The sequence below is a fragment of the Limanda limanda genome, chromosome 11, assembly GCF_963576545.1.
Source record: "Limanda limanda chromosome 11, fLimLim1.1, whole genome shotgun sequence".
Classification (NCBI taxonomy): Eukaryota; Metazoa; Chordata; class Actinopteri; order Pleuronectiformes; family Pleuronectidae; genus Limanda; species Limanda limanda.
In genome coordinates, this window is record NC_083646.1 from 7,490,244 (window position 1) to 7,504,721 (window position 14,478).

Below are 14,478 nucleotides of genomic sequence, written 5' to 3' on the forward strand. Positions count from 1 at the left end.
TATGTCTTTGCAAGCTGTCTGTCCAATACATGTGCACATCTGTACCATAAAGTCAAACTAAAGAATAGAATATACAGATATTATGGAGTAAAGATGATTTTGTCTGAACTGTAATTGAATCTAATTTAATCTCGAGTTATATTCGGACGATATATTAAAGTCATCTCTCTCTGGAAATATTTGCCATATTAACAACAATGTGTTCCATGTTCTCCTGGGTATCAAATGCTATCATGGGATTACCGAGCATATCAATAAGCTGCACACTAATACCTCTGGTTTTCTGTCTTTCTGCTCAATAGTGTTTACTCTGTCCCTGAAATAACTGAAAAGTATTTAATCTGATTAAAGTTGGTAGAAAACCAGATGTGCTCTTCCTTTGTCTCTGTATTAGTCTGTTTCTGATTTCACTTTGCATCAGTGAAAAACAACAAGTAGTGAATGTTATGTGATATCAGGCTTTCTGCAATGTTAGTTCAATTTCTTACACGTTCTTGCTCTGGATAACAATTCGAATTTGTTCAATCAAATTAGTTGATTAAAAGGAAATAATTAACTTTCAACTCCTGATTAAATTCCTGACAATCCAGTAAAAGGATCTGATTAAACCACTGCTGTTCAGAAATTAGTCCAATCAGTGATACATTTATTACAATACTGTGCTTTATTTTGCAGCTTTTTAGAACAGTTCACTCACAGCAGACTTTTCAAAATAAAGTTTAAACGGGTCACACACTGTTTGTGCCTCTGAACCATAACTGAAAAAAATATATACAGTCAGCAGTTTGACCAAATATTATTTATGGAACCTTTTCAATAGGCCTCTGAAACACTGTCTTGTAAAAAAGAAGACCAACTTATGTACATGTAGAGAATAAGTCATATTCTAAGTATAAGAGTAGAAACAAAGATTCACAAAAAAACAGCAAGGTTACATAAAACAAATATTGGCTGTTTCATGAAAGTGTTGTGTTGTCTTGAAATCTAAAGTGCAGGTATATCAACCAAATCTCTGCTGTGGTCTATTCGGCTGGGGCTCCACCTTCCGGCGCAGCTTCATAGCGCTGCAGCTGGAGACACAGACAAAAGAGTTTATCTGCGTTAGGAGCTTTAAATGGTTTAATGAGCGGAATCAACGTTTTCACAGCACATGAGCTCACCTTTGTTTTGAGGTCTTTGTTTTCCTCTGCCAGTCGTGCACACCTCTGCCTCAGGTCGACCACCTCCTGCTGCAGAGGCTCAGAGTCGGAGGAGATCTGGCCTACAGCTCCCAGATGCTGCTTCACAAATCTGAAGGGAGCCGGTTAAAAGCAGTAACCTCGAGGATTTCAGTTCTGGTGGATGTGGCCATAGATTTATATATAAAGACTAGATGTCTCGTCTGCGTTGCCGGCCAACGGAGACAAACGTCGGACAAACGCTACGGGGCAGCTCGCTCACCCATAACATTGTGTTGATAGTGGTAAATAACCATAACTTGCTCAATTTTCAACCGATTTTTAAACGGTTTGGTTTGTTATAAACGTCAGAGATGTAGATATGACACTGCATACTTATGAATAGCAGGGCAACATGTACCCGAACTTTATCAAACCTTCCACTTTTCTACCTCTTCAGGGCGATAAGGCCGCTCAGCAGGACTCGGATGATTGCAGATGTTCTGCTAAAAGCCCCCCAGGGCACATCTGCACCTCAACTACCAATGAGTCGTCCTCTCCGTGCGGCGACTCCCTGATGAACCCAACACAGGGGGGGAAGGACTATTCACATCCGCCCCCCCAAGGCGAGGAGGAGAGCAGTGAGGGGGGGGGGACCAGACTCTCCCAAGTGCCCACAGATGGCAGCTCTCGCCTCCTCCTTGCCAACGCTGCCCGTGAGCGCGGTTTGGTTTGTTATAAACGTCAGAGATGTAGATATGACACTGCATACTTATGAATAGTTATGTTATTTTCTAAAAAAAAATGAATAATTTATGCATTGTCATAACTACATCTCTGACGTTTAGAACAAACCAGATCGTTTAAAAATCAGTTGAAAATTGAGCAAGTTATGGTTATTTACCAACACAATGTTATGGGTGAGCGAGATGCCCCGTAGCAAGATGGCCGCCATGTGCGGACGTCTGGCCTTGCGAACGAGACATCTAGTCTTTTTATATAAATCTATGGATGTGGCGACACCCGTAGTTGCTGGTGGCAACAGCAACTGTGGTGTAATACAACAGCTCAGAGAATCCTGAGGGCATTCTCACGGGTTCAACCCACCACCAACCACAGGATTACAGTTAATGGGTGTGTCATGAAGAGCTTTGTGTGTTTTAGAGGATACTCCAGAGCATTGCTGGGTCTTTCAGGTTGTTCATACAAAGCCACGAGTACTGAAACCAAACAGAGAGAAGTGTTAGACCACCAATACACTTCTTGAGGGGGCCGACTTGTTGTGATACCAAAACTAACATTTAGACTGCATTTATTTTTGTTCAAATGACTTTTCTGTGGGTGGTTTTGTTTTGAGTAACTCCCAAACCACAGAGAATTTATTGGTAAAGAGGAGAAAGACACAAGGACTTACCACTGGTGAGGCTGTCCACAACACCAGCTTTCTCCAAGTATCTGCGGAACTGCTCCCTCTTGGTGTCTGGAGCCTGAAGGAGGACGAGCCACACATATTATTACCAACTAATAACTCACAGTCAACTGTCACAACAGAATTCAGTCCATTGTCTATTTTTCACTTTAGAAATGTGACCTTCATAATATCAACTTACTAACACAAAAACAATTCTAGTAATATACTAATAGTAGTGATTATAATCATTTCTATTATGTTTGTTAGTATATCTCTTTTAAAAACAAAACAATCATGTTTTACAATCTTGAAACATGATAAAATGTATGGACTCAACTCCAATCAAGCACTAATTAGTGTCACGTGTTGGACTTAACCCGCGATGACTTCACGAACCATTTCCCCACATTATCGAGTTTGAATTCTCAATTTAAGTTCAAAAATGGACCTAAATAACTTGATAATTAGCACCTGCAGGAGGACTTGTTGTCAGAAACATGCGCAGTTTGTTTGGGGACATTCGTTTAACACGTGGGAGCTGCGGTCATTGCTCAGCTGGTTTTGTTTTCACTGATCAGCTCCTGCTAACCCACAGGTGTCACAGCAGAAACCTGTGGACACCATGAAGGAGAAGGAACACACTTACTCTGTAATGCGCCATGATGAGACCGGGGACACAGTGGATCTCAGGGTCTGATGTCGGTCCTCTCTCAGGACGAAGTGGCAGCGAGCAGGAAAAGTTCACTTTCGTTTGTCGGCACCGTCTGATGCCTTCAGGTGCTCCTCGGAGAAAAGAACAACGTGTCAGACATTAGCCATTGAAAGAAAAAGGCTAATGTGCTATTTACAGATAATACTGCCCATTTATTTGTACTTTTCCTTAAGAAAAATGTTTGACTACTTCCTCCACCACTGTGTATAAGCATGTTATCAATATATATATAAAAATGCAAATATTAGTGATACTTTTTTATTGCCCATCCCCATATATAACTTTAACATGAATACAAATTTGCTCCCACTGTACATATTCTGTTTACACTGTATGTACTGGTTTTTACTCCATTTATATGTTTAACATCTTTCTTATATATCCTTACATTATAATTATTGGTACAACTTATTATTACTTTAATGTTTATTCCTGACTGGCATCTGTAACGTTCCAAATCCACCCTCAGTGGGACTAATAAAGGATTATCTTATCTTATCATATCTTATATTATACACTGTTGCATCTTATTGGTGAAACGTTTGCATATTCTTATGAAATAAAATCAGTCTCAAATTAACTTTCGTGGATTTATGGCGCCATCTGCTGCTGTAGCCACAAACAACCCACTTAGTATTTGCTTTGTTTTAAACCAATTTTAATGAAATATTAAATAATTCCACAGCTAAATAAAACCCTGTGTATCGTATATTACGCCCTAATAAACCAGAATATAATTTGAAATGGCTCTATAGAACTTGTCCTCGCTCGTGATTCGGGTGATAGGTCACAAAACAAGTCCGAGCACGAGTCAGGTGACCGCGACGAGCCTCGTTGGAGCGACGGGCGCAACCGACCAATCACCGGGCAGCTCGTAGCGCAGGCAGCCAATCGGAGTGAAAGGGGGCGGGATCTCAGGGGCGAGGGAGAGGAAATCCTGAGGAAACGTGTGGGATCACGCTCCGTGTTTCCAAGTAGCAGGATCTTTATTTACTCTTCTTTGTTCTCCTCCACCTGGCGACGGCTCTTCCACACAGGGGGGGTGGGGATCCAGGGGGGACAGCGGGGATAGCGGGGACAGCAGCGGGGTGAAGACAACATGTCGATCCAGTATGATGTGGAACAGCTGGCTGACAGCTACGGGGTGGCGGACTCGTTCCCGAAAGACTTCGGCTACGGCGAGGAGGAGGAGGCCGACATCGAGGACAGCCCGGCGGCGTCCGACAGCAAGCCCCGGATCCTGCTCATGGGTCTGCGGCGGAGCGGGAAGTCCTCCATACAGAAGGTAGGGAGGGAGAGAGAGAGAGAGAGAGGGAGACAGCCGGGGAGAGAGCACCCTCCCCCCGCCGCTGCACGTCGGCTGGGACGCTAGCCTCCAGGAGCTAGCTTAACTTTAGCATGTCTCTGCTGATGCTAGCCTCCAGGAGCTAGCTTAACTTTAGCATGTCGCTGGTGATGCTAGCCCCCAGGAGCTAGCTTAACTTTAGCATGTCTCTGCTGATGCTAGCCCCCAGGAGCTAGCTTAACTTTAGCATGTCGCTGCTGGTGGTGCTCTCCTGGCAGCTAGCACCGCCAGCTAGCCACCTAGCTTGTAGCAGGGACGTGGGGGTGTTGGGTGCAGATCATGTGACTGTGTCTGGTAACCGACCTGTCCGACGTGATTTACACCCAGCTGTGAGGTGCGATGCTCGGATCACATGACACCCAGCGACCACACCTTCACAACACTGTGTTTCTACATCCGTGCAGCACCTGCACCTTGTGCTTCAGCCTCTCCCTTCTTCTATCATGGCTGTGATCTACGAGCTCTTTGTGGGGGGAGGCAGGGGTCCTGAAGTCATAAGGCCCCTCACCTACCACCCACCCTCCTCTGCAGCAAATATAAATGTATGTATATATACATTGTCCAGGCTTCCAAAGTCCAGATTAAAGGTTCAGGGTGTAGGATTTAGTGACATCTAGTGGTGAAGGTGCACGTTGCAGCAGGTATTCACCTCACCTCAGCCTCAACCTTCCAAACATGACAGAGAACCTGTGGTAACCTTCATAAAAACTCAAAAGGTGTTTAGTGTGTCCAGCCTGGGCTACTGTAAAAAAAACCCTCCATAGAAAGGAGCTTCTTCTGATGTCAATATAAAGTATTTAAATATACAGGGTATTCTAGGGTATAGAAAACAACTTCACTAGGATTATGTAATATTCACTTTCTGCCAATAAAGACCATTTTAAGGGCTGCACTTAATTCAGTTCCCTAACTAGTGTTCTGGTTTTGTATTTACCAGAATCTTACAGGCTATGTTAGTCTAATGGACAAATCTGTATTTATATCTGGCTTTAATACTCTGCCTCGGCTACTTGTGTCTTATTCTTCAAATATCTGATTGGTCAGTGTCTGTTAGCGAATACTTCTTAACATTGACAGGTATGTAGTAGTTCTGGTTGCTCAACTTTCATGTCACTGCAGTGAACTTATTCTTGACTCATTTTGACCTTTAATTAGTCTTAAGCTCTTGTGTTTTGTGTGATACTGTAGGCCTAAGTTTCCCACGGGATCAATAAAGTATCTAATCTATCTATATGTTAAATATCTTTTCATATTGCACCTTGAGTCCTGAACCCTCATATATTCCATTCACTACCATGTAAGAAAACAAGTGGTAAACCCTCACACAGGGGAAGCTGCAACCATCATTAGCTTTTTAAATTGTAGATTTAATATTATAAATTGATCTGTTCACAAATAACCTGCAGATAATTTGTCTGTCCTTCTGTAGCGTTGGATCAACTTCCCCTCAGAAAAGTTTCAAACTCTACAGATCCTGGTGCAGCTCGTCTCATATCAAGCTTTACATTATGAATGGTTTTTGTTCTCCATTGAGCTTAATGTTGTATTTCATAGAAGTGTAATAGTTTGTTTATGACTATGTTCGTGGAGGGGATCTCTGTTTTTCCACAGTTTAATTCAACACAGTTTTCATGAGAAAATATTACACAAAAACACAATGTAAACCCAATATACTAATGTTAGTTAAACTGGGTTTTGACACATGACATGCTAATAACAGTAGCCTTAGTGAATATCATACTTTAGTAGGAGATAACACTTGGTTAATCAAATTATTAAAACCAGCTGACGTGCTGTGGACCTGGGGTTTGTCGGGACCCTCGAGGCTGTTGCCCACTTTGCTGCCCACCTTTCTCTAGTTGTTCCTACAGCAAGGTTATCTGTCTCCATCATATTCCTCAAGCCTGCCACTGTCAGACTGGCACTGTGTTTTGAATAATAGATGAGATGCAGTTGGTCCCTCTATGATATTTGATTATTCATGTTAAAATTCAAGGGGGGGCAAGTCGAATCAGGTTGGGTATATCGTGCCAGGAGCCACATGCCGCTGGGAGGAAATAAACTTTCCCCATGCTGAGGTGCACACGTACACACACCTCTCAGTAATCCACACAAGTTCAAGTCCCTGATTAACGTTCCTCTGTGAGCCTCCTGTACGGCCTGAAAAACATGTGATTTGACTTTTTCTGGTTCGTTGACCTGTGACCTCAGTGGACCACACACAGTTTCGAAATGGCAGCGGTGGAGAGAAGGCTTACAGCTCTCCACTATTTTCTAACTGTACCCGATGAACCAAGTCCATAATCAGACCCGAAGTACACTTCACTTTACTGCTGCAGCTTCAACGTACACTGTTAACGGATGCTGCTGAAAACTGCTGAATGTAGAGTGACATGTTGCATCACACCACTGAGTGTGCAGCGTATTGCACTTTTCCCTCATGCTCTTCATATGATGTCTAGAGTCACCGTCAGCATAAAATACGATAGTACAATCTTAACAACCAAAACGATGTCCTTTTTTTGACTCAGGCAATTTTGTAAGACAGCTTATTCTAAGACCCTCATCTAAACTATATCGGTTTCTGTGTAACTGGTGAAGAAAACCCTGAAATGCCTGTATATAAAAGGCAATGGAGATGTAACAATGTTTAAAGTCTCCACCATTTTAACACAAACAGTAATTTAAAAGACATTTAAGAAAATCCAGAAGCCAAAAAGCTGGCAGGAGATTATACAGTGAACGGGCTGCGCTGCTTATGCTGCTTATCTGTCGACTCAGAACCATTACAGCAATTCACCTTAGAATACATGGGGGCGAGGAGAATTTCCAGTCCATTAAGATAAGTCTCTTGGCTGTGATCAACCCGAGCACAAAAGGCGGTTGTATGACTGTAGGTAGACACGGAAAATTCATTTCAAAGATCAACTCAAACCCGTATCTCATTTCAGGTGGTTTTCCACAAGATGTCTCCCAACGAGACCTTGTTTCTGGAGAGCACAAACAAGATCTACAAGGACGACATCTCCAGCAGCTCTTTCGTCAACTTCCAGATCTGGGACTTCCCGGGCCAGGTGGACTTCTTCGACCCCACCTTCGACTACGAGATGATCTTCAGAGGCACCGGGGCTTTGATATTTGTCATCGATGCTCAGGTGAAGAACAGGGAAAAAATTATAAAAACACTATATCTCACTAGGGTAAAGTAAGTTTAAAAAACATCCTGGATTCTTCCTTCCTGACACGACATCCTCCAAGCAAGTTTCCTCGTAATCTGTCCAGTAGTTTTAGTATAATTCTGCAAAGGGAGAGGGGAGAGAGAGAGAGAGAGAGAGAGAGACTGTGTCATGTTACAAAATAAGCTGACTGAAATTTAAATGATTCGCTTTTCGTCTTTTCTTGTGGGCAGTGACTCGACATTTAATTTCATCTGGCAATATTCTGACTTCTCTTTTACTCACACACACACATATAGACACACACACTGAAGCAAAAATAATGTTGTGGTCCCTGATTGTTAATATGAGGCGAAGCACCGTGGGGGGGGAGAATGAACTCTGTGATTAGCAGGCGGAATGGAAGACATTGACGATCTCTGGCTTTTGTGCCGATGCTCTTCACGTGACTAAGTGGTTTCAAGAAGTCATCTCAGGGAGGATGTGCGCCACAGCTGATCTGACTGCAGGTTTGTTTGTTCTCAGGGAGGTGCACAGTGATATCTGACGAGAACAATGCAGTGGCACATTTCCTCATACCTGGTTTAGAAGAGATGAGAATTTTCACCTCAGGCTGTCCTGATGCAACAGATAATTACTAACATGGGCTCAGCTCACTGAAGGTTGTGTAGTCACTGTTGTGTCTTTCATAAACAGCAGGTCTTGATTACTCGTGTTGTTATGTTGTCTCTCGACAGTGCAGCAGAAACAAAGTTCATTTAGTAATAGAGACTAAAACTGGGAAGTTTAGAATTGTGTGATGCAGTTGTATGATTCAATTATATGTACTTTGTGTTTATTAACATATCACCGTTTTCCTCTCAGGATGACTATGTGGAGGCTCTGGGTCGGCTTCACCTCACAGTGTCTCGGGCCTACCGGGTAAATCCAGAGATTAACTTTGAGGTGTTTATCCACAAAGTGGACGGACTCTCAGACGATCACAAGATCGAGACCCAGAGAGACATCCACCAGAGAGCCAATGACGATCTGGCCGACGCGAGCTTAGAGAAGCTACATCTCAGGTACGTCCTGTTTTTTATTTCACAAATTTTGCACACTCACCACAGTATACAGATGTCATTGAAGACTTTTGTTCTTGCAGAGTTGAAAATGCTCCCTTGCATCAAACTCTGCAATGATCACAGAAACACAAATGTCTACATTGGAGTTGGATTGTATTCTAGAGCTATTGTCCTTTCTGTATTTCCATAACTTTGCAGACACAACCACGATGCATAACTTTAAGCTTCCCTCAGGAACCTGGCATTTGGCGTTGATGCTAATTCTCTCTGTTACATACACAGTAGCCTGCGCATGTGCATAGTCTGCATACTCTTGCTGTTCGTGTGAGATTCCTCTTTGACGTCCTAATGAAGAAACACTGACCTGTGGTTCAAACACCGGAGGTGGTTTGGTTCAAGCAGACATAAGGACATCTGAAGTAAACTCAGTCTGTGGGTTCATGTTCCCTTATGTCCCTTTTACCTTTGCTCTTGTGGGAGATTTAATGATTGGTTTGTTGCTTTGTCAGGAAAACACACTTTTACTGCATCATATGACCTGAGGAGGTTAAAAGAGGTTGAATAATCACTAAGTTACAAGGAAAGAATTACGTAAGAACCAATATGATACTGGTTTTAATTACTAGTGTTCTTGTATCTCTCCAAAAATCCCAGAGCTGATGTTCCAATGTCTCCAATTTGGCGTTTGCACATCTTCCCCCATCCTTTCTCCAGATGTCACACGTGTCCTGACCTGCCAATACAGACAAAATGCCTCAACCATATCTTTTAAAAAGCAATTTGAAAATGTCTGCTTACTGCTTAGGCTCTCGTGATAAAATCAAAATGACTTATCAACTGCAGCCGTTGCCCTGAAAGTAAAAATGTGTTGTGCAGCACATTAAGCCGTCTGTCCCGGCTGAGCTGGGTCAGACCTGCAGCAGCTTTATTGACGATGTTGAGGCTCGGGCCGGGCTGCGTTTTATGGGAGGTGAGATCGCTGTTTATTCCGGTTCGGCAGCCGTAGATTATATAGTGGAGCTGAGATGGCTTTTATTCTTTTCCTCTGCTGCTCCCTTCACTGTAAGTCTTTGTAAAGTTGAGCTCCTGCCAAGTGTTTGCAGACGGGTCCATTTGGCTGAAGCTGCTGGTTTTCTCAGAAACTGACCTTTTATTTATATAACTGCGCTCATAACTCATGGGTGTGCAGTTTCTCTATAGTCATGATGACTATTTTATTTTAAATCTTGTGATTCTATGTCTGAGTTAGATGCTTTGCTTCACACTTCTTTTGTTCTGTCCAGCATCAGTTTCCCATGTGATCTTATGACTCTGTAACTGTACCTGCTTTTCACGTGCTTCTTTTAAAAGGAAGTAAGACGAGTTTCCTACTCGTAGCTGCGTATTCACTTCCCGTTTTCTTCTCCCCATTCAGCTTTTATTTGACGAGTATTTACGACCACTCGATCTTTGAGGCCTTCAGCAAAGTGGTGCAGAAGCTCATCCCTCAGCTCCCAACTCTGGAGAACCTCCTAAACATCTTCATTTCTGTGAGTAGACGACGGCGATCTGCTGATCAGTAAATCGCCTCAGTGGGTTTGTCACTGTGATTTACATGAGAGCGACTGACTGTGAGTCAGTGCCAGCCCGGATGACACATCATGGTTCGCACTTCCTCCGATGCCCTTACTGAAATCTTAGGTTGTGTTTGAGCCCTGCCCCCGGATTGAAACACTGATCACACACCCACTTACTCAGACACACACATACAAACACACACACACACACACCTGCGCTGCTTCCAGACATGGTGTGAAGTCCAGACTAATGTCCGAGTCAGTTACTCTGGAACTTTTCCTGCCAGCTTTACATTAATTGCATTTAGTTTTAAATAATTTAAAAATTGTTTTATACTCTTCAGATGTTTTATAGATAGATATAGATAGTGTTGTGTTTTTTTTTTACCACGATGAAAACTTAAAACTGAAACTCTTTCTCTCTGTCTCTCACCCTCTTATTTCTCCTCCTCTCTCTCTCTGTCATCTGATGTTTCTCTCTGACAGAATTCAGGGATAGAAAAGGCGTTTCTGTTTGATGTGGTCAGTAAGATCTACATCGCCACAGACAGCTCTCCCGTCGACATGCAGTCCTACGAGCTCTGCTGTGACATGATCGATGTGGTCATCGACGTCTCCTGCATCTATGGGTAAAACAAATTAAAGTTCAATCTACTCTCCCTGTGTAATCTGTTAATGCTTTAAAGACAATTGAACATATGCATTGTTTATCCACATTCATTCATTGATAGCAAGCTGACATGTGTGTTTTGTTGGCCCTTCCTAGCCTGAGGGAGGACGGCAGCGGCAGTGCGTACGACAAAGAGTCGATGGCCATCATCAAGCTCAACAACACCACTGTGCTGTACCTGAAAGAGGTCACCAAGTTCCTGGCCCTCGTCTGCATCCTAAGAGAAGAAAGCTTCGAGCGCAAAGGTCAGAGACGTCAGGGAAATCTGAGCAGATCCTCCGCTACTCGTTAGGTCAATGATGAAGTAGACTGAGTAGCAGTCCACTTAGCATAGCATAGCAGAATGTATCCAGGGTGCGTGAAGTCAAAACAACGACAACTTTAAATTCTAATGTGTTGTGTTTAAATGCATCAAAAGGAAAATCCAGATCATGATGTTAGGGGAACTTTCAAGAGAAACAACAAAGCAATGCAGATCATCAAATCATAATCTCCATTGCGGAAGAATTATAGTTTGGGGTTGGTTTCATTAATATCAAAAAAAATCACTGGATCTGCCGATCGGAAACCAAATGGTTATTTCTTGACCTTTGTTCCGTCCTTTTACAAAGTTTCTTAGAAAATCTGTTCAGTAGTTTTTTGCGTAATTCTACAGACAAACAAACTAACAGGTTGAAACATGAACCCTGGAGATAATGAGGTAATGATAGTGTTTAAAATGTAATTTGTTAGCTTGAGACTTAGTTTAACAGATGTTCAGCTGTAACCAAATTTAAATTCTATATGACTTTAGACAAATTTGGATTACTGATATTATAACTCAGTCATTTCCCATGGTATAAAAAGTGTTTAACACAGTTTTATCTTCCTTCCCTCCTCAGGATTGATAGACTACAACTTCCACTGTTTCCGAAAGGCCATCCATGAAGTGTTCGAGGTCGGCGTTTCCACCGGGCGTCCAGTGGGCTCCCAGGCTGTGGGCTCACCGTGCAATAAGGCCGTCGCATTGAACGGCACGCCGCGCAACACTGTCTAGACACTGATGCAAAATATACACAAAAAAAACAAAAAGACTCAAAAAGAGGGTGGAGGAGAAGGAAAGACGAGAAAAGGGCCAGGGAGCATGTAGAGGAGAGACTACAGGACTGAGGCTCCCTGGTGCGCCAATCACAATCCCTCTCTCCCAGCCCCCCCCGAAGCACTGAGAGATGGCTGGAGACCAGAGAGTGTGGCAGCAGCACCGGATCACTGGCAGGTCAGACCTCCGCTGTTGGAAAGATGGAAGAGGAAGTCGGGTCGATCGGTTTCAGGAAAAACCGCCGGCTGTGAGGAAGTGGACAGAGTAAAACTGCGACCTGGACAGAAAAGAAAACGGTCGCTCGCCCGCTCTCTCGCTCGCGCTCTCTGGATTTCCTCAAGCGGTCACAGACTGTGACATTTAGCTGCTGGTCTCTGTACGAACAATGTGAGGAGGGAAAACAAACCCCTTGTCGTAAACCTCTTGCTATGGACGAGCTGTGATGACGCCGATCTGTCTCGTAATGAACACACACACACACCCCCCGCACCCACCCCCCACCCCCACCCGACCACTTCTGTGCTGATTTAAAAAAAAAATGGAAAAGAAAGGAAAAAGATGGTGAATGTGACCTGCTAGTCCTCCTAACCCACACCTGTTCAGAGATGGCCTTATGTAGACGAAGCTTGACTTCAGTGCAAGCTTCCTGTCTGCACCACTCACCTCACCCGACCTGTATGCTGCCCAAAACTCGCTCTGGTTTCACACGTGAAGGGAAAACAAGTTTCTGTGAGCAGTCTGAAAAGGGATTGTGCTGTCGATTTAACTAACTTAGTCTTGTGTGCGCGAATGTTGATACCCGTGTGTGTGTTTGGATGTGCGTGCGCGTCAATGAAAGGTCTTGATTAGATCCCAGACTGGGCTCCTCGTTTGTACGGTTGAAGAAATGAGTATTCGTCCTTCTGCTCGATAACAGCAGCTTAGCGTAGTTACTCTCTCTTCAATCAGTGGAAGTAACTTTTCTCTTTGTGCTTCAGTGAAAATCAAAATACTTGATTGGCTCTCTGGTGAGTTCTTGCTTGAAATTTGGAAAAGTCTTTGCAAAAGCACTGCCACCATAAACAAATGATTCCAAAAAAAGTGACATAATAAAAATAGAGCATCATTATTTAACTTTATTCTTTTGCCATCTAAAGTAAAAATGTATTGGGTCGGGGCTGATGTGCGGGACTGATCCAAATCGACGTTTTCACGATATTAACCAGTAGAAACTTGCATGTTTTTTGTTTTTTTTCCACCTTCAGTTTCAGCTCTGCTCAAAATGATTAACCTAAGTTCTGTGTTTAGTTTGGCTCTGTTCAAGAGGATTGACAGAAAGACAAAATGTCCCCAGTCCCAAGCATGCACCCGTCAGTGTGTTGACCTTAAACACAGCTTATTGTATTCAAAGGTGAGAAACTAATCATGACGCACAAATTGATTTACTTTGGGCATGTAAGATGTTCAAGCCTTCATCACAAACAAACTACAGAAACTTGACTCACAAATGTTACTTAGAAAAACTTTGCTGAGTGAATCTGAGCAGTGTTTAGTTTATTACTCAGCAAACAACTCTTCTTCATTAAGGGCCCGAGATCTTCTCAACCTTGTCATTTAGCAGTCACCTGAAAATAAAACACGTGCACATCAGAAGCTTGATGGATGATTGATTTCCTGTATTGTGAGCTATACTGTGTGAAATAAATGAAATTTTAAATTTTGGTTTTGTTCTTGTAATTAAGCTGGAAGTCAATGTTTTATATCAGCAGAAGAGCAGAAAAAATACTTGTTTTTGTTTGGTAATCTACTGCAAAGTTACAAACAAACACAAGATGGCGCTGCAGGACTGCGCAAAACAGAAACCTTGACTGTACTTTTTTTTTTTACCTCTTGAAGATCAATAACTGTTACAAATGTTGATTTTTGTTGGATTTGTGGTGGGAGAATAAGATTAGCTGATCCTGCACGGTGAATTATACAGCCTGATGGACATTAAAATATAACCAGCGAGCAGAAGAGAGAATAACTGTTTCATTAACCGGGTCTGCAGGGTAACGTTTATTACTCTGCATCACCTCTAATTTATAAAGAAGTCAAGTTCAAGTCCACCGGCTATTTACCTTCTCCTGAGTGGTCGTGTTTTCACCGGGTCAGCAGGATTACTCCAAAACTATTGAAGTTGATGGAACTTATTCCCAGCATATCTGTGTGTGTGAAATTTGGTTCAGATTAATTGAATTTAAAGGGGACTGTTGGGCCTTGTTGGTGGTTAACACTCTACTGAGCGCGATTGTTTTCAAAGAAGTCCAGTTCATGTTTACTGGATATTT

General features: G+C 42.8%; 2 protein-coding genes across 2 annotated transcripts; one reads left to right on the forward strand and one right to left on the reverse strand.

Annotated features, from left to right (window-relative positions):
* Nucleotides 1-645: 645 nt before the first annotated feature.
* Nucleotides 646-3,350, reverse strand: LOC133014525 (c-Myc-binding protein-like). Its single transcript, XM_061081791.1, has 5 exons — nucleotides 3,215-3,350; nucleotides 2,572-2,644; nucleotides 2,329-2,377; nucleotides 1,161-1,290; nucleotides 646-1,070 (listed from the first exon to the last, which is right to left on the reverse strand). The coding sequence occupies exons 1-5, from the start codon at nucleotides 3,227-3,229 to the stop codon at nucleotides 1,023-1,025; spliced, it is 315 nt and encodes a 104-aa protein (XP_060937774.1). The 5' UTR covers nucleotides 3,230-3,350; the 3' UTR covers nucleotides 646-1,022.
* A 1,006-nt stretch (nucleotides 3,351-4,356) lies between these two features.
* rragca (Ras-related GTP binding Ca) lies at nucleotides 4,357-13,869 on the forward strand. The gene is made up of 7 exons (XM_061081075.1): nucleotides 4,357-4,565; nucleotides 7,577-7,780; nucleotides 8,666-8,865; nucleotides 10,280-10,394; nucleotides 10,908-11,050; nucleotides 11,188-11,336; nucleotides 11,973-13,869. The coding sequence occupies exons 1-7, from the start codon at nucleotides 4,380-4,382 to the stop codon at nucleotides 12,125-12,127; spliced, it is 1,152 nt and encodes a 383-aa protein (XP_060937058.1). The 5' UTR covers nucleotides 4,357-4,379; the 3' UTR covers nucleotides 12,128-13,869.
* The last annotated feature ends 609 nt before the right edge of the window (nucleotides 13,870-14,478 follow it).